General features: G+C 38.3%; 1 protein-coding gene across 1 annotated transcript in view; it reads left to right on the forward strand.

The window, feature by feature from the left end:
- The first annotated feature begins 4,010 nt into the window (after positions 1–4,010).
- Positions 4,011–20,745, forward strand: part of gucy2g (guanylate cyclase 2g) — a 69,373-nt gene continuing 52,638 nt past the window's right edge. Inside the window, exons 1-4 of the mRNA XM_072557024.1 lie at positions 4,011–4,037; positions 13,711–13,995; positions 14,805–15,153; positions 20,098–20,222. Of these exons, the coding sequence (XP_072413125.1) occupies positions 4,011–4,037; positions 13,711–13,995; positions 14,805–15,153; positions 20,098–20,222 (786 nt within the window). The remainder of the gene's footprint in view (positions 4,038–13,710; positions 13,996–14,804; positions 15,154–20,097; positions 20,223–20,745) is intronic.

Below are 20,745 nucleotides of genomic sequence, written 5' to 3' on the forward strand. Positions count from 1 at the left end.
TGGTTTGAAAAGGTATTTGCTACTGAGGAAAGATTGGACAAACTTGGTTTGTTTTCACTTGAACGTCGAAGAATGAGGAGCGACCTGATAGAAATGCACAAAATAATGAAAGACATGGATAGAATGCACAGTCAGTTTTATGTTCCATTACTCAGAGACATAGACTTAAGGTAAAAGGGAGTAAGTTTAAAGAAAATGTGAGAGACAGATTTTTTACACAGAGGATAGCAAGTCCCTGGAATGTGCTGCCAGAGGAGGTGGTGGAGGCAAGCACAATAGCAACATTTAAGAGGCAACTTGACAGACATATTAATAGGTAGGGAATAGAGGGATACAGACTGAATAGAGGCAAAAGGTTTTTAGCTTAGAAAGGCATCATGTGTCAATGCAGTCTTGGTGGGCTGAAGGGCCTGTTCCTGTGCATACTTCTTTCTTCGTTCAAGAAGGACACTCACACCACCTACTCAAGGACAACTAGGCTTGGGTAATACATGCTGGCCCAGTCATTAAAGCCCATGATAGTGGTTGTGGTTTTGGAAAGTGCCGCCTAAGAATTCGATGATGAAAAGTCATTCTAATTCCAATCTAATCTTTCTACCAATTATTTTAAACTATACCCTGTAGTTAGTCAATTCTCTGCTCTGTCCTGTCTACGCTTATAAGTTACATTATATTGGTTGTACACCTCAATTAAATCTTCTCTTAGCCAATAAAAATAATCTCATTCTATCCAACTCTTAACTCAGAGTTGAAATTATCCTTCTATCTCTCTTGTCTGAAACATGGTAACTAGGACTGCTGAGTTGCCATGCTTGCTTATTGCTGTTTTAAAAGGTTCTGCAAGGTTATAGCACATTTTCTGTACCACAATTCATATAATCATGGGTTTCATTGAGAACAGCATTTATGGTGTTATCCATTATCTCCTATCATAATTCATGTTTCTAGAACTTCACAATAATCAGCAACTCACTCAATTTTCCATTCTTCTTACTATCTACATTTCTTAACAAAAAACTAAACCCAATGTCACTCCTGAATTTATCTGTCCTTCATTCTTTCCTATTTAATCTCTTTGGTGGCTGGATTTGATCACCTGTGTTTGTTCAAGTTACATTAGCCAGTCTTCTCTGAAACTTTTCACCGTTAAAACTGAATAGTTTGTCCTAGTAAGCTCTACCCACTATTCTGGGTTGCAAAGATGGCACCATTTACCCATTGTACCCCTCAGGTGACCTAATTTTACCTTTCTTATGCCTACATACAGGTTGATATGCCAGCCTTGTGAAAATGACAACTAATGCAGACCCATCATGAGCTAGTTACTAATGAGGTCAGATAATTGTTCAGCCATTTATCAAGAAAGGATCATGATTTGTAGATCAATGTTAGCTAAGTTATTGGTTGGCTGGCCCATTTTTGAAGAAGGGGACCAGGGACATAATCTCAATGTCTTGATCAATGTTTATCCCTAACTCTAATAACAAAGGTTAGCTGATCATTTACCTTGTTGATAGTTATTGAATCATATTGGTTCTCTTGTGTCCTACATTACAACAGCAACTGCATTTCAAAGATAATTCATTAGGTATAAAGTATTTTAGGATGTCCTGAGGTTATGACAGCATCATATAATGCAATCTTTCAAAATCTTTTGAACCAGAAAAAGAAATGGTTATGTCGAATATTATCAAGGGATACTGTATACGTTAGCCTTGATTTTTGATACTGTTATCACAGGAAATCTGATCTCCCAGGGCTTCTGAAGTTTGAAACCATTTCACTGATAACTATGACAAAATTGCTTAAGATAAAACTTTGGAGCTCAAAGATCACTTTTAACTTTGGACATGATGAATAATTTCAACAGACAGGCTGACATGTCAACCCCCACAAAATAATGCCCCTAATTTGTTCTTGTTTAGTGGGAAAGTTAGCAAGTTGAATATGTTTATGATAGATTTAAAATAGTTACAAACTAGCTAATTAGAAATCCAACCCTCCTCCCAGATATGGAATCAATAGTTATGCAGCTAGTACCTCAAGTTAGTGGATACTCCACAGAAGATAATGTATATCCTGTCTCTGAATCATTACCAAATTTCCACATCGCCATGTTCAATAAGTGAGGAGAAAGAATCGCTATGTAGGTTAATAATCTTTAATAGCTACTCAGAGAATTCAATGAATGGTTAACTTTTGTTTCCTGAAAGATAGAGATGATAATTGTGCAGTGTGTCAGCTCTAAGTACATTAAAAAGCGAAAGAACTGCAGATGCTGGAAATCAAAAACAAAAACAGAAATTGCTGGAAAAGCTCAGCAGGTCTGGCAGCATCTGTGCAGAGAAATCAGAGTTAATGTTTCAGGTCCATTGACCCTTCCTCAGTTCTATTTTGTTCCAAAGAAAATTAATAATACTAAGTTGCAAAAAGATTCAGCAATTGCCATCTAATAGAATTAGATTAGATTAGATTACTTACAGTGTGGAAACAGGCCCTTCGGCCCAACAAGTCCACACTGCCCCACCGAAGCGTAACCCACCCATACCCCTACATCTACATCTACCCCTTACCTAACACTACGGGCACTTTAGCATGGCCAATTCACCTGATATGCACATCTTTGGACTGTGGGAGGAAACCCACGCAGACACGGGGAGAATGTGCAAACTCCACACAGTCAGTTGCCTGAGGTGGGAATTGAACCCGGGTCTCTGACGCTGTGAGGCAGCAGTGCTAACCACTGTGCCACCGTGCCGCCCATTGAGATTGATTAGACAATAAGGAGGATTATTGCATATATATAACACATTACTATGGATGTGGATGCATTATTAGAAAGAATCATGAAGATTGTCAAGGAATTAGACTGTTAAAATGTTAGATGCAGATCATCAGATAATATAGATGCAAGCAATTGATCTGCATGAACGAGTTGGACTGAAGGGTCTGGTTCAGTGCTGTACATTTCTATGACTCTATTACTCTAATATGTATTTTGTGATCATGCTGGTTTTGTGCTATGAATGGGAAGAATCTCTTTTCTTTGTGCTTGCTGTATAACTAAACAAATTAACACATTCAAAGCAAGTTTCCAATGTTTGCCATACATCAGTAGTTGGCAATTTGGCTGGAGTTTGGTAGACTTTTACTTATTTTGATACCGAATTTAACTATTCATTCAACCACAGGGCAAACCAACCCCAATGCTGCTGCTGTTTTGGAAGTAGTAATGAATTATACACAGTCGATTAAATTGTGAAAAACAAATCAGCTGAAGTAGTGAGCTGTTCACAAATGTGCACACAATAGCTAATTCACTGTTTAATTTCAGTTGTAGAATTGTACTGATTGAAGTCAGATTTCAATTGCAGCATAATTTTCACTTGGTTAATAAATTAGGATGAATTAATGCACTGCAAAATACATCTTGAAATTTAAGAAATTAAATGATTAAATATTTTTATTTTGTTATTAACAGTACCTCTGCAAGACAAGTAATAACTATTACAACTTGATTAAATGTAGTTAAGTTAAATTTAATGTACTGTCATTTGCTTATGCTGAAACCGTACTTTGATTTTGAAAATACACGTTTTACAAGGATGTGTTCTTTGTACTTTTGGCTTGTAACGAATGTAGACATTGAATGAAAGTCTAAAGTTAATCAGTTACTAACTATTAAAATATTTCTACTAACCTACGTAAAAGAAAGACAGTCTGTAGCTTTTATGGGTTTTAGTAGCTAAGGTTAAGAACTATGCCAGGAAAGATAAGATAAAGAGCTATACTGTGTTATAAGGACAAAGTTACTTTTAATATAAACATCTAGAAGTCCAAAGAACAGATCGAGCAGAATATTAATGTTGACAACTGGACCAAAATGTGCCTTTTAAATTTTTTGATTATGTTACAAGTGAAAATTGTCATGTGGCAATACTATGGTTGGGTGCTTACATAAGATTTTATCATACTATTTTTGTGGCAGTTTATTGTTATTAAGAGTAAACATGGACTACAACATGGAGTTGCAAGTGGTAAGCACTATTTTGCAACAGCAGAAAAGTTGGAGGCATGCCCCATGACCACTGCAAATCTGATCCAAGTTATAATATAAATGCATTGCTGGACTTGGTAATCTTCTATAATGGCACTGCTTATTCGTATAAACCAGCTACAATCCTATCAGAAACATTTGACATCTTTCAACATTTTTTGACATAATTTGCAGCTCTTAACTACTTCCATTCAATCTAAAAGACAACTTGCAGCCTTCAATTCATCTCATTAGCACTGCAATGCATTGTTTCAGTTATCAGTAGATATCTGTTGTATCCCAAACAGACATTGAACATAATACCAAAATGTGCATCATTTGATTTCCTTCAGTGCTTTTTGCTGACAGAAACTAAGAAAAGATTGCAGTGAGAAAATTTGCCTAGGTCCTGAGGTCCCACTTGGTCCCACTGCAATTTGACACACAGCCTTTAATTTACCATTTTCTATAGTCCCAAAAGTTGATTATTGCTCTCTACATGATGAACCAATCATCAATTGCATTATAGCAATGGTAAAGATATATTACATTGTCAAGAATGGGATAATTAAAATAGTTAGTTCATCTACATACTGTATAAGAGCAAATGTTCAATGCTGTATTTAGTTAGGCATTGATTATATACAGTAAATACACTTCACAAGAACATCTAAAAATAAACATGATGTGCAAATATATTTATACTTCATAAAAATCAGAGAAATGAAATCAGTATTGAGATGTGGCAGAAATAATGAAAAAGCAAAACAGATTGACACTTCGTGGTTTTGCATATGTATACTCTTCGCTTACAGGGTGCCATCTCCAATGTTTGACAGCTGAGAAAATTTAGTGAAGCCAGTTGACTTGACACACTTCTAATTAGATTCGATTCCCCACAGTGTGGAAACAGGCCCTGCAGCCCAACAAGTCCACACTGACCTTCCGAAGAGTAACCCCACCCAGACCCATTCCCCTCTGACTAATGCACCTAACACTATGTATGAGGAAAGGCTGAGGCACTTGGGGCTGTTTTCATTGGAGAAAAGAAGGTTTAGGGGTGACTTGATAGAGATGTACAAGATGATTAGGGGTTTAGATAGGGTTGACCATGAGAACCTTTTTCCACGTATGGAGTCAGCTATTACGAGGGGGCATAGCTTTAAATTAAGGGGTGGTAGGTATAGGACAGATGTTAGGGGTAGATTCTTTACTCAGCGAGTTGTGAGTTCATGGAATGCCCTGCCAGTGGCAGTGGTGGACTCTCCCTCTTTATGGGCATTTAAACGGGCATTGGATAGGCATATGGAGGATAGTGGGCTAGTGTAGGTTAGGTGGGCTTGGATCAGTGCAACATCGAGGGCCAAAGGGCCTGTACTGCGCTGTATTGTTCTATGTTCTATGTTCTATATAGGCAATTTAGCATGGCCAATTGGTTAAGAAAAAGAAGGAAGCATATGTCAGGTGTAGACAGGATAGATCGAGTGAATCCTTAGAAGAGTATAAAGAAAGTAGGAGTACACCGAAGACGGAAATCAGGAGGGCAAAAAGGGGACATGAATAGCTTTGACAAATAGAATTAAGGAGAATCCAAAGGATTTTTACAAATATATTAAGGCCGAAAGGGTAACTAGGGAGAGAATAGAGCCCCTCAAAGATCAGCAAGGCGGCCTTTGTGTGGAGCCACAGAAAACAGAGGAGATACTAAATGAATATTTTGAATCAGTATTTACTGTGGAAAAGGACATGGAAGATATAGACTGTAGGGAAATAGATGGTGACATCTTGCAAAATGTAAAGATTACAGAGGAGGAAGTGCTGGATGTCTTGAAACGGTTAAAAGTGGATAAATCCCCAGGACCTGATCAGGCGTACCCGTGAACTCTGTGGGAAGCTAGAAAAGGTGATTGCTGGGCCTCTTGCTGAGATATTTGTATCATCAATAGTCACAGGTGAGGTGCCGGAAGACTGGAGGTTGGCAAACGTGGTGCCACTGTTTAAGAAGGGCGGTAAAGACAAGCCAGGGAACTATAGGCTGGTGAGCCTGACCTCAGTGGTGGGCAAGTTGTTGGAGGGAATCCTGAGGGACAGGATGTACATGTATTTGGAAAGGCAAGGACTGATTCGGGATAGTCAACATGGCTTTGTGCGTGGGAAATTATGTCTCACAAACTTGATTGTGTTTTTTGAAGAAGTAACAAAGAAGATTGATGAGGGCAGAGCAGTAGATGTGATCTATATGGACTTCAGTAAGGTGTTCGACAAGGTTCCCCATGGGAGACTGGTTAGCAAGGTTAGATCTCATGGAATACAGGGAGAACTAGCCATTTGGATACAGAACTGGCTCAAAGGTAGAAGACAGAGGGTGGTGGTGGAGGGTTGTTTTTCAGACTGGAGGCCTGTGACTAGTGGAGTGTCACAAGGATCGGTGCTGCATCCTCTACTTTTTGCCATTTACATAAATGATTTGGATGTGAGCATAAGAGGTACAGTTAGTAAGTTTGCAGATGACACCAAAAGTGGAGGTGTAGTGGACAGCGAAGAGGGTTACCTCAGATTACAACAGGATCTGGACCAGAAGGGCCAATGGGCTGAGAAGTGACAGATGGAATTTAATTCAGATAAATGCGAGGTGCTGCATTTTGGGAAAGCAAATCTTAGTAGGACTTATACACTTAATGGTAAGGTCTTAGGGAGTGTTGCTGAACAAAGAGACCTTGGGAGTGCAGGTTCATAGCTTCTTGAAAGTGGAGTCGCAGGTAGATAGGATAGTGAAGGCGGCGTTTGGTATGCTTTCCTTTATTGGTCAGAGTATTGAGTACAGGAGTTGGGAGATCATGTTGTGGCTGAACAGGACATTGATTAGGCCACTGTTGGAATATTGTGTGCAATTCTGGTCTCCTTCCTATCGGAAAAATGTTGTGAAACTTGAAAGGGTTCAGAAAAGATTTACAAGGATGTTGCCAGGGTTAGAGGATCTGAGCTACAGGGAGGTGCTGAACAGGCTGGGGCTGTTTTCCCTGGAGTGTCAGAGGCTGAGGGGTGACCTTATAGAGGTTTACAAAATTACGAGGGGCATGGATAGGATAAATAGACAAAGTCTTTTCCCTGGGGTCGGGGAATCCAGAACGAAAGAGCATAGGTTTAGGGTGAGAGGTGAAAAATATAAAAGAGACCTAAGGGGCAACTTTTTCACGCAAAGGGTGGTACATGTATGGAATGAGTTGATAGAGGATGTGGTGGAGGCTGGTACAATTGCAACATTTAAAAGGCATTTGGATAGATATATGAATAGGAAGAGTTTGGAGGGATATGGGCCGGGTGCTGGCAGGCAGGACTAGATTGGGTTGGGATAGCTGGTCAGCATGGACGGGTTGGACCGAAGGGTCTGTTTCCGTGTTGTACATCTCTATGATTCTATAATTCAAATGACCTGCACATCTTTTGGACTGCGGCAGGAAATCCACACAGACACAGGGAGAATGCACAAATTACGCACAGACAGTCACCTGAGGCTGGAATCAAACTTGGGATACTGATGCTGTGAGGCAGCACTGCTAACCACTGAGTCATAATACTTTCAACATGGTTAAGAGGCAAAACTAGAAATTCAAGATGAGACAAGTTGTTCTTTGTAAGTGTAAGTGTAAGTTCTTTTATGGAATTTACAGGACTGCTGCTAGTTGAGCTCATACTAAACACCTCTCCTAAAGTGTAATTCCTGTTAATGGACCTTTTCAGAGTCCAACGTCGCATTACAGCTAATTTCCTCGCCACAACAATATATACACAGTCACAGACACAAGCTTCAGCATCAACATATGAATAGCACATTATTCCAGCCAGGCAAAATAGTGACCTTCAAAATAAAGATTGATGAAATTCTATTCTTTAATGCGGAATACCAAAGACTGCACACGTAAACAAGCCACAGATCTTGGCACGAAGGAAAGTGAATGGGACTTTTGGTAACAACACTGCATTTTCCACAGAAGATAAAAGCACCTTCTTCATTTACTGGTGTCATTTTCCTTTGTGCGTAGATATCCTGTGCAATGGCAGCACCACTTTGATGCTCGACACCTCGATTGCGCAAGTGATTGTAGAAGGCCTTGAAATCAGCAGGGAATCTCATGTAAATTAAGGAATTCTAAGCGTAGAGTGACAGCATTTCTTATATGCATCACAAGCTTGCTAGCACCATGGACAAGTCTCAGTATCTTTCCATTAAGTCTTTCAAAGGAAAAGCGACTATAGACACAATGTGGTTCCAAAGTCTGAGCTATATCAACTAAATGAAGTACCTGATACACATTTATACTCATGTGTAGATCAAAGTACAGGGATCCAAAACTTGCAAAGTAGTGAATGATCACCTGTCACCAATGCAGAAACTCAACAATTTCTAACAGTTCCTTGCCTAGTATTTACATAGCTTCTACAAGAAGAAGGTGGTGCTGGTAGAAATCATCCGGTATTGTGCCAAACAGCACAGAGTCAGAGTAGTGTGAAAGCCACATTCTGCATTTGTTTGTTTTCCAGTGTGCCATATGCTGTTTGATAAAAGTCTTTGAAGGCACAATATGAGATTTAATGGTTTTTTTAATTTGGTTTTTTTTTATCATTTTGGGTTTGCACAGTTTTTGGGGTTTTCATAGTTATTGTTTATAGAGCGTTTGCTGGCTTATAGGTTTTAGGCCATGTAGATTTTGTACACTATTTGAAAAGTTTTCAAAAGTGAATTATTTGCATTATAATTATCTTTCGGCATCTTTCCCCCCTTTTCCAATGCATGGTTTATGAATTACTTTGGATATTAATTGATGCCTTTGAGAGCTTCCTTGAGACCTTTGGTTTAATAGATAAGAGGATTTTGATGACTTGATTGAATACTTCTGGATATCTTTGAAAACTGGAAGCCATTGAGAGCTTTTTCAATACCTACTAACCTATTACCTCTTTTATATCCAGGAGCATTATCTATTCATTCCTAACGTGAACATTTGATAGCTGTGCTACTTGTAAGAACAACAAATGCAGAGTGTCCTTCAGAATTTGGCTTTTTAAATAATTATATCACTTTTTAATTATCTGAAGGATAGAGATTTTTTCTTTCATTATATTATTTTGTCTGCATTTTCTTTGACTTCATTTTTATTGTTATTAAACTCTTTAATTCGGCATCATAGGATATATATTTTCAACTCCTTTTCTACAACTGTTTTGCCTTAATCTACTGTTCATTTGCAGTAAGAAAATTAGACAGGAAGGAGTCCATTTGAGATTTATAATGGTGCTTTCTGACTTGGAAGAAGGAATAGGAAAAAAGCAGGCATGATTAGGGCTCTCTGATGATATACATACATCACAAACATAGGATCAACATTTATTTGACTAGGCATTTTTTCCACATAATGTTAAACATTAGTGAGTTTTGCAAAGATTTGTAGCTCAGGTTGAGGTTCTGGATGCAGGTTTGCTCACTGAGTTGAAACATTCGTTTTCAGGCATTTCATCACCATACTAGGAAATGTCATCAGTGGCCTCCAGATGAAGCACTGCTGACATGGCCTGCTTTTTATTTATGTCTTTAGGTTTCCTTGGGTTGGTGATGTCATTTCCTGTGGTGATGTCATTTCATGTGGTGATGTCATTTCCAGTTATTTTTCTCAGGAAGTGGTAAATGGGATCCAAGTCAATGTGTTTGTTGATAAAGTTCCAGTTCCATGCTTCTACGAATTCTCATCCATGTCTCTGCTTGGCTTGTCCTAGGCTGGATATGTTGTCCCAGTCAAAGTGGTGTCCTTCCTCATCTGTATGTAAGGATGGTGGTGTGAGTGGGTCATGTCTTTTTGTGGCTAGCTGATGTTCATTTATCCTGGTGGCTTCAAGATCATCAATAATACCCTTACTGGCATAAAATTCACTAAAGAGGAGGAAAACAACAACAAGCTGCCAATCCTAGATGTCACAGTAGAGCAAACAGTCAATGGAGAATTTCAAACCAGCGTCTACAGGAAAACAACACATACTGACCAAATACTAAACTACAGAATCAATCATCTCAACACTCACAAACAAAGCTGCATTAGAACATTATTTCAATGAGCCAACACACACTGCAGCACAGAGCAGAGGAAAATCGCCTATACGGTGTATTCAAAAAAGAACAGGTACACAATGAACACAGTACACTGATGTCTCAGCAATACCCCCCAATAAGCAGACAAGACAGGTCCAGAAACCCTAGCCATTCTCTCCCACAGCAAAGACATCTCGGAAAAGACTGCCAGACTACTCAGACCTTTTGGCATCATGGTAACCCACAAACCCACCAACACATTAAAAGAGCAGCTAATGAACTTGAAAGATTCTATACAGACAACAAGCAAAACTAATGTCATTAACAAAATACCCTGCAAGAACTGTAACAAACACTACATTGGACAAACAGGTAGAAAACTAGCCACTAGGATATGGGAACATCAACTAGCCATAAAAAGACATGACCCAGTCTCACCAGTATTCTTACATACAAATGAGGAAGGAGACCACTTCGACTGGGACAACACATCCAGAGACACGAGAAATTCTTGAAGCATGGCACTCCAACTGGAACTCTATCAACCAACACATTGACTTAGATCCCATTTACCACCCCCTGAGAAAAAGAACAGGAAATCACATCACCAACCCAAGGAAACCTAAACACATAAATAGAAAGTGGGCAATGCCACCAGTGCTTCATCTGGAGGCCCATTGATGATGTTACCTAGTATGGTGATGAAACGTCTGAAAACGAACCTTCCAGCTCAGCGAGCAAACCTACATCCAGAATGTTAAGCATCATTTGAATTTGGCGCCATTATTTCACAAAGGAGGAACCAAAACTGTACACCAAAAATGACTGCTAGGTAATGTATGGTATATAATGGAGCACTGAAATGATAATTATGTAACTGATTATGGTACTCTGGGATCAACAGAGAAGAAGAGCAGATCAGACAATAAAGGAACACTTGAAGAGAAAAATCTTAGACACTACATTAGAGAGCTGTGCCAGTAATCTACTTTGCATAGATATAAATAAAGTATTGCATACTGAAGAATTGAAGGAGCCTTACCCTAAGATAATGAACCTTTACCCTCTCAGAGAATGTATGTCGGTACCCCCAGCCCAACTGTACTAAGGAGGAGTACCTAACTGTGCTGATAGCAGTGTTAGCCTAAAGCACAGAATGGGTCTGTTCCTAAGTCCTGGAGATCATTGCTACATTCAGATTTTACACAACTTATCCCTCATTATGCTATTTATGATATATCAACCAAATACGCAGAAGCAACTGACAATGACATTACTTTGTAAAATGTAACATGTTCCTCACATACTTTGTGCAATAGAATTAAAAAGGGTCAACATTTATTTTCCAATTGTCAGGATTTCCAAGAGCCTGTTTAATTTAAATGGCATATTCAGGTTGATGTAAGCCAGTGACCACCAGCTGCCAGCTCGCTCACAGTGCACTGTTCCCTGGTAAGGAAGCCCTGGGAACCAAGCAGAGCAGCACACTTTGCACCAATTTCCCACAAAATCAGACAAACATTTTCAACTATCATAATGAAATAGAAAGCTAACTGGGTAAGAGAATATTGGGAACTACAAAGTTCAGAAAAGCATCATTTGAGAACAAGAAGAAGGGGTTTATTGTGACCAGAGTCTAATTGAACACAACCTAATAACTTCTATTAAAACAATTTTTTTTTAAAAACTGTCAATACTATTGTAAGAAATAGTTATTACTGATTACATTTTATGAAACTGAGTCATATTTAGGAGTTGGAATGATCAGAACAGTCAGAATTTCAGAAATTTAGCTTGCGGGACCCATGTGCAAGCTTACTTCATTTTCTCTAATTTATCACTTTAATCAAATTCATTAATAAGAATTGTGCCAATTAAAGACAGAATGCAGGTATTCAGGGATTAACACATCCGCCTGGTGCATTGGATATAAATATAACACGGATTTGTGATATTGTCATGACCTGAAATACTGGTCGCACCATCTTAATTACTTAATGGTTGGAAAATAACAAGAAAGAAATCTAAATTTCATCAAGAAGAGCTTAACACTATCATTAATCATAAATAATCATTAACAGAACATTGTGCTATGGCTGCAATACTAATATTATTTGCCTTCTCCTTTTTACATTGGCTTTTATGACTATCAGCATGAGCAGCACTGCTTGCATATAGAATAATGGAATTGTACAGAATATGAGAACAGGAAGAAACCATTCCGCTCATCATGCCAATGACAGCTCTTTGCTTCAGCTATTTAATGTGGCCCACTCCTCTTACTTTTCCCTCATAGCCCTACCATGTTGTCCCTTTATGCATTAATCCAATTCCTTATTGAAGAGCACTGATGAATTTGCTCTCAGGCAGTGCATTCCAGATCAAACAACTCACTACATAAAATTGGTTCTTTATGTCTCCTCTAGCTTTTACATTTGTATCTTTCTGCACAACTATTTAGAATTTAATCAATGCAAATCCATGCGTGTAAACTGAAAGTCCCCTTATTTGCTGAGTTTAAGGTCATTATTTCATTTCCTAGCCTGTACTGGCAATACTGTTCAGTAATGTGCAGCATTGTTTACGTCTCTCCATATATGGGGTTTGTACTGAGATGATGGAGCTTGGTTAGGCAGGGATCCCATTTGTCCTGAACCTGTTTAGGAAGGACAACTCTTGTTGTAGTAGGTTATATCTTCTCCTAATTATTTCCTATGTACTGTACTAAAACCCTTTATAATTTTGGACATCTTTCCAAATTTCCTAACTTGACAACATAATCAGTTTGTGCATCCATATTGTGTTCCCATTAACTTCATTCTTGTCAAGAATTTCCTTCACCATGGGTAGGATAAACAACTATTTTATATTTGCCTTTAGTTTTTATGATAGAAGACCAGAACACTATTTCCCTGTCTATGCAGTTGTGTGCCATTGAGTGAGAACATACCTTATACATTTTCAGTCAATAGCTCCGAGCTTAAAGATGACAAGAGGTTGACTCAATACAGATGAGTACATTCCCAAATGTGGAAAAAGTGAACTGGGAAGAGAACATATTGGGAAGTAGTAAATTCAACGTAACTCAATTTGGGTGCACTAAGAGGGGTATTGTCAAGACCAGAGTCTAATTAAACACACCCATTAAAACAAGATACAAATCACGCTGTTGATGCTGATGCAAAATACACTGAAAACGGACAACTTCTCATCAAATTGAAGTGTATTTAGGAATTAAAATGATTGGAACAGTCAGAATTTCAGAAACTATGAGTAGAGCTAACAGTTTTGCTGCCCTCTGGGATTTACTTCATTTACTCAAACTTATCACTTAAATCAAATTCATTAACAAGATTTGTGCCAATTACAGACAGAATATAGACACTCAGGGATTAACACACCCATCTGGTGCATTTTGTATAAATATGACATGGATCTGTGATATTGTTATGACCTGAAATACTGGGCACACCATCTGAAATATCTAACAGCTGGAAATTAACAAGAAAGCACTCGAAATTTTGTCGAGAAGTGCTTAATGTGCGTTATGGCTGCATTACTAAGTATTTCACTCGTATTCTTCTTTTCCCAGTTGCTTTCTCTTATAAACTGCACAGCGGTTTCTAAACTTTTCTTAGGCCTTCAAGCTCCCCGAAACATCTCCTTCCCTTTCAGTGCCATGAGACTGGGATCTGCCATGCAGCTTGCCATCGAGAAAGTCAATTCAGACCCTCTTTTCATGTTAAATTACACACTGGATTTTGTGTACGCCGACAGTGACTGTGACCCGAAGACATCCATTAATGCATTTATCAGCCAGGTACAAAAATACAATATTTCAGTGCTCTTCGGGCCAGCCTGTCAAGAGGCAGCAGAGGTAAGAGCTATGTGTCAAGGATCTCACATCTGGTGGTCAGTAAGTTACTGTTTGTTTTGTATCATTTACTGCAATTTGCACTAAATTGTTAACTTAGTGGTAAAATAAATTACAGGAACAATGCAACCCCTTGGATTCAAAGAGCAAAATGTAACTAACTAAACTAGCAATTTTTAACATTTAAATCCAATTATATTGTAATCTTGAAAAGCTTAAAGTAAACTTAACAAGACATTCTCAGTAAATCATTTGTCAACCTTTCAGAATTCTGTCTGTCTCCAGTTGTTCTGCAGATTTGAGTAGTATTGTTTCAGGTGAACTGTCAACTTGATATATTATTTTAGTCTGGTAGGTGAGACTGCATTCAGAAGAAGCAGCTATGATGTATTATTGTTAATTGCTTGAAAGTATAAAACATAACTTTAGAGAACATTTCCTGAAACATTTAAGTTTTTTGTGAAGATCCTTAAACAGGAAAGACATTTAGCAGGTGAACAAGGAATGGAAGTGATCTAATCTAAGAAAGTAAAATAATTTCAGAAGACAATAAAAATGAAGAAAATGGGAAGTGAGAGGAAATTATGGTTATGAAGGGGTGAAGAAAATAGAAATGAAAAAGGAATGATTAGAAAAAGAGTCCAAATGCAAAGGAGAACGTTTAAAGCAATAATAAAGAAATTAATAGTTGAAGAAGTCAAATACTGTTGAAATGAAAAAGCTAAAAGAAAGATTAATTTCAATTTAGTTCTTATGTTAGACTGCTATAACCTACTTGTGTGTTGACTATTCCTGCAAATTACTGTTTTTAGATTACAGGTTTATTCGCCTCTCAATGGAACATCCCCATCTTTGGATTTGTGGACCAGCCACCTGCATTAGACCATTTCCTTGTGGATGACACTTACTTAAAACTGCTGTCTCCATTGCAAATCATCAGCGACGCCCTGACTAAAACATTGCAGTTCTTTGGCTGGAAGTATGTTGCCCTTATTGGAGGGACTACCAGTGATTCAACATGGGACAAAATTGATGAGCTCTGGGAAATTGTGGTGAAGACATTGGAAATAAACTTTACCATCACAGCTCAAGCCAAATATAACACAGGCAATTCAACCCTTCATCGGGCACATCTCAAGCAAATTGCCACTGTAGCTAGAAGTAAGTGTGACCAGTTTATTGCACAAGCAGATCACTGGGCAAATTTTCCCAGGAGGGGGTTTGGGGCCTGCATGTGGGGAGTTCAATTTGATTAGAGTTGATCAGAAGAATTGAAGAATACCAGCCAATATGGAGGTTGCTGCTCACAGCACTCCACATTTGAGTGTGGCTTCAAAGCTTGACATTGCCAACTTTTTGGAGATCTTGCACTTTATTCACCACCAGTCCTGTGAGATCACAGGCATTAGAGATCTGAGCTATCTTTTGTAATATTCACTTTTGTTCTTTTCAAGGATCTGTTCCCAGCTGGGTCAAGCATTATCACATTCCATTCCACATATAATTGTCAGTACTTTATATCTGCTATGATGCTGCACACTAAGTTACTGCATCATATTAGGTTAAGAGCCAGTGGCTTTTCTCCACTGAATCAGCAATTCCTTAATCAACAGTACTTCTGATGTCATTAAGGGTCATTCTATAGTAAGTAATACGTTGCAAAAATATATATATATCTATAAATGCATAGAGAATATTGAACAAATGTGCAAGTTTTCAAGGTGACTATCATGATTAGAGGTTTTCATTTTTAAGAGCAAGGTTGTTTTCTTTTTATTTCATTCTGATTTTGTCTTTTAGAACTTAAATAAACAAATTCATGATTAATTTGTGTTCAATATTTGTATTTTAGCCTTGTTTTATTATTGAGAAACCTTGGAAAAACAGTCCAAAATCCTTAGTGAATAGTCAGTTTAAGACTGAGATGAGGAGGAAATTCTTGTCAGAGAGTTGAACTCCTTTCCAAGGTGAGCTGTGGGGACAGAGTCCTTGTCTATACCTAAGGCTGAGATAAAATCTTTATCAGTGAGGAATCAAGGGTTATGGGCAAATGGCTAGGAAGTGAATGTGAGTGTTGGGTCATCTCTGATCTTATTGAACGGCAGAGCAGGTTTGAGAAGCTGAATGGCCAACACCTATTTCTTATGGTCTTAGAGTTGTATATCACAAATGACTTATAAGAGGATTGAAATCGGACAGCAATATTAAAATGCATGATTCAAAGTGGACCATTCAACCACTGTGACTATTTGATCGTTCCACCAAACAATGGCTGATTTGAAACATTGATTTGCATAGGATTAGTGTATCTGCCTTTTCTCCATATCTCTCAGTGCCCTATCTAACAGAATTCTTTCAGTTTCAATCTCGAGTATTTTAACTCTCTATCTACATTTCTTTTTGAGAGAAAAATGTTAGATTTCAATAGGGTCTTTTTCATCCATTCAAACAGGCCCATAGGGCCCTGGTGTGACAGCTCATCCAAAACATGTCACCCAGAGAGTACAATGCTCTCTCAGTACTGTACTGGAAGTCCTGATCTAGCTCAAGCCCAAGAGCAGGATTTGAACCATGAATCTTATAATTCAATAGCAAGGGTGCTAACAACCAAGCCACAATTAACATTGAGCAGTACACTCTCATATTAATGGTTGAAACATTTGAACTTAAAATCCTGACAGTAAGATACTGTGAATATTGGAGATCTGAAATCATACAGAAAATGCTGGAGAAATCAACAGTTTTGTCAGCATCTGTGGAAAGAGAAGCAGTTTAGAATTTGAGTCCAATGTGACTCTTTGGAAGTGTTTTGTTGTGAAGAAAAGTCACGTTGGACTTGAAATATGAGAGCCAGCATTAGTTGCCATTGAGAAAGTGGTGATGAGCTGCCTTCTTGATCTGCTATACTCCATCTGGGGAAGGTCAATCCACAATGTTGTTAGAGAGTGTGAATGTTTGTGCATGTGCTGCCAATCAAACAGACTGCTGTGTTCTGGATAGTGTTGAACTTCTTGAGTGTTGTTGCAGCTGCATTCATCCAGGTGAGCAGGGGGTATACCATCTAACTCTTGATTGGTGCCTTGTGGATGGTGGACAGTTTTCGGGAGTCAGCAAGTGAGTTATGCACGACAGGATTCCTAGTTTCTGACCTACTATTATAGCCACTGTATTAACATAGCTAGTCCAGTTCAGTTTCTGATCAATGATAAATTCAGGATGTAGATAGTGGGAGATTCTTTGATGGTAATTCTATTGAATTTCAAGCGATGATGGTTAGATTCTCTGTTGTGGGATATGGTCATTTCCTAGCACTTGTGGCGTGCAAATGTTATTTGCTACTTGTCAGCCTAAACCTGGATATTGTCCAGGTCTTGCTGCATTTGAACATGGACTACTTCTTTATCTGCGGAGTCACAAATTATGCTGAATATTTCACAATCATCAACAAATATCACCACATCTGACCTTATAATGGAGGGATGACCTTTGACAAATCAGTTGAAAAGGTTTGAGCTGAAGACACTACCTCAAAGACCAACTGCAGAAGAGTCCCAGAGCTGAGCTCCACAAACATCTTCCTTAGTGCCAGTATGTCTAATACATTACAGAATAAGGTAACATGAACATTATAAACATTGATTGCTAATATTGTACAGAGTAATCTTTTGCTTTAAATGTGTTATGTTGTTGAGTTAAAAAAAAAGTTGTTTTTTGATACAAGAACATGAGGTTTGTTGGATTATAATGCTCTGAGCACAAAAGCAAGATAAGACAATTCTGTGTTTGATGATATTAAATTCCATGTGCAAACAAGTAAAAGGAATTGAGCATTAAGAGCCTTTGAAATACCAAAATAAGCAACTATCTCTAACTTCACCTTTCTTTTATTCACTTGCGGAATATGGTCATTATTGATAAGCATCTTTTATCCATCCCCATTGCTCTTGAGAAGGTGGTGGTGAGTCATCTTCTTGATCAGCTGTAGGCCATCACCCAGAGTCCTGTTAGGAAGGGATTTCCAGGATTTTGACCTGTTGACATTAAAGGAATGCTGATATAGTTCCAAAACAGGATGTTATGTAGATTTGAGAAGAGTTTATAAGTGGTGGTATTCCAAAGCACCTGCTGCTCATGTTCCTTTAAGTGGTAAAAGTCTCAGGTTAGGAAGGTGCTGTCAGAGGAGAATTGACATGTTTTTGCAGTGCACCTTGTGGATGGCATACCGTGCTGTCAGTGTGCATTGTTGGTGGAGGGAGTGATTGTTTAATCTGGTAAATGAGAAAACATTTTAAAAGTTAAGCTCAAGAAGTCCTCTTGATGTTTTCCATGCCATGATATGTATCTCAAAAATGCCCATGGCCTGTAATGGCAATGTGTGCCCCAAAATTGTATTTTTGTGTTGTGTCACCATAGTCTTATCAGATCATAGGGGCTGTTCTCTCATTAGAGAGAAGTGACTGGTGGTGTTTAACCTGAGGGCCATCAGACCTCAGGCAAGGGAAGAGGTTGAGAAGGAGAGTCCTTCATAGTAATCTCAAACCTGTACCCTTATGGTGTCTCATATCAATTATGGCATTTCCGTCCCTAATGATCTACTGTACATGGGGCAGATTCCGACAGTGCCAGTAGGATGTGTAAACAAAGGTGATTTAATTCATGACTCTCACTATGTTTAAAAAACTGCTTTCAGGACAATAGAAGTGTCAGTCATCTAGACCACTTTAGATTACAATAGCTCAAATGGCAAGGCAATTGAAACCATTTCATTTTCTCTAAACAAACATTATGAAATTGATAGCAGAAACCAGAAATCAATGCTCCCAATGAAACTGAAGTAAAGCTGTTATAACAATCTAATGGTTGTCTGACCTGTCAAGAATATATAATAGGTTTAGCTCATTAATAATTGAATTAGATCATAAAGCATAAAATTTGGAGCAAAGTTAGGCCATTTGGCCCATTGAGTCTGCTCTGCCAGTTAGTCATGGCTGATATGTTTCTCAATCCCATTCTCCTGCCTTTTCCCCATAACTTTTGATCCCCTTACTAATCAAGAACCCATCTACCTCTGTTTCAAATACACTCAATGACTTGACCTTCTGTGATAATGAGTTCCACAGATTCATCACCCTCTCGCTGAAGAAACTCCCCTCATCTCAGTTCTAAAGAGAGTATGGGTGGTGCGGTGGCACAGTGGTTAGCACTGCTGCCTCACACCTCCAGAGACCTGGGTTCAATTCCTGCCTCATTCTCCCTGTGTCTACGTGGGTTTCCTCCGAGTGCTCTGGTTTTCTCCCACAGTCACAAGGATGTGCAGGTTAGGTGAACTGGCCATGCTAAATTGCCTGTAGTGTTAGGTGAAGGGGTAAATGCAGGGGAATGGGTCTGGGTGGGTTGCTCTTCAGAGGGTTAGTGTGGATTTGTTGGGCTGAAGGGCCTGTTTCCACACTGTATGTAATCTAATCTAATCCCTTCAATCTGAGGCTGAGCCCTCAGATCCTAGTCTCTCCTCCGAGTGGAAACACCTTCTCCAGGTCCACTCTAAGCAGGCCTCTCAGTATTCTGTAAGTTTTAAACAAATACCCCTCAAACTTCTAAACTTCATCAAGTACAAATGCTGAGTCCTCAACTACTCATTATAGGACAAGCCCTTCATCTCCGGGATCATTCTTATAAACCTCAACTGGATCCTCTGCGATGCCTGCACATCTTTCCTTAGATACAGGGCCCAAAACTACACATAGTATTCCAAATGTGTTCTGATCTGAACCTTATACAGACTCAGCAATACATCCCTGCTCTAAATTAAATTGAATTTAAATTCTACCAGCCACAGTGATGGAAAATGAAGTTGTGTATCCAGAGCAACAGCCTTGGTATTTGGATCACTAGTTCAAAGACATAGATTGTATTTAAATAATTTTACTCTTTTCAGCAACACCACACAATCAATAAGTTATTGATCAGAGATGTTTACACCTATACTGAGTGTGCAAGCAGAAAGACAAATGTTATCACATAATAAGCGGTAAAACCGCTATAATCATATAGTAGATCTTTCATTATGTTTTAAGTCAGTAACACTGTTCAATGTTTATTTTTCAGTTGTCATTTTAATTTGTACTCCTAAGGTGGCAGGATCAATAATGTCAGAAGCTCAACAGCTTGGAATAACAAGTGGAGAATATGTGTTTTTTATATTGCAACTTTATGAGGTGAGTAATAGTGTGGTGAGTATATTTTTAAACCATATTTTTTACAATTAACCTTTTAAAAGAAGGTAAATATTTGTTTGACAAAATCCATTACTTACAGCATAGAGTCAACTGATTAGTCCTAGTAGAACCTCATATGTTGAAAATGTGTATGTGTTGATAACAGTAATTTGATCTTCTATAGAATTGGCAGGTAAACTACATGCCAATTATGCATGAGAAGTAATGTTTTGCAACTCATTCCTATTACATAATGTAATTCAATACTGATAGTGCTTAATTGGATTGCCACCTTGAACAAATAGTGAAGAGTAGTGAGCTAAAAAAAGTGATCACAATAACTTGTGATGCTGAATTCTAGAAGATAATGTAAGTGCCTTCCTTGATTTTTTTAATGCTTGGATTTTGTGGACACATCAATAAATACTTCAGTGTTGGAAATTAAAATGAGAGAGGTGTATACCAGACTGCTCGAACAGAATAACAATTTGACAATATAATCCAATGTCAAACTTTTTCCATAACTATGACATAACAT

The sequence above is a fragment of the Chiloscyllium punctatum genome, chromosome 38 (genome assembly GCF_047496795.1).
Source record: "Chiloscyllium punctatum isolate Juve2018m chromosome 38, sChiPun1.3, whole genome shotgun sequence".
Lineage (NCBI taxonomy): Eukaryota > Metazoa > Chordata > Chondrichthyes > Orectolobiformes > Hemiscylliidae > Chiloscyllium > Chiloscyllium punctatum.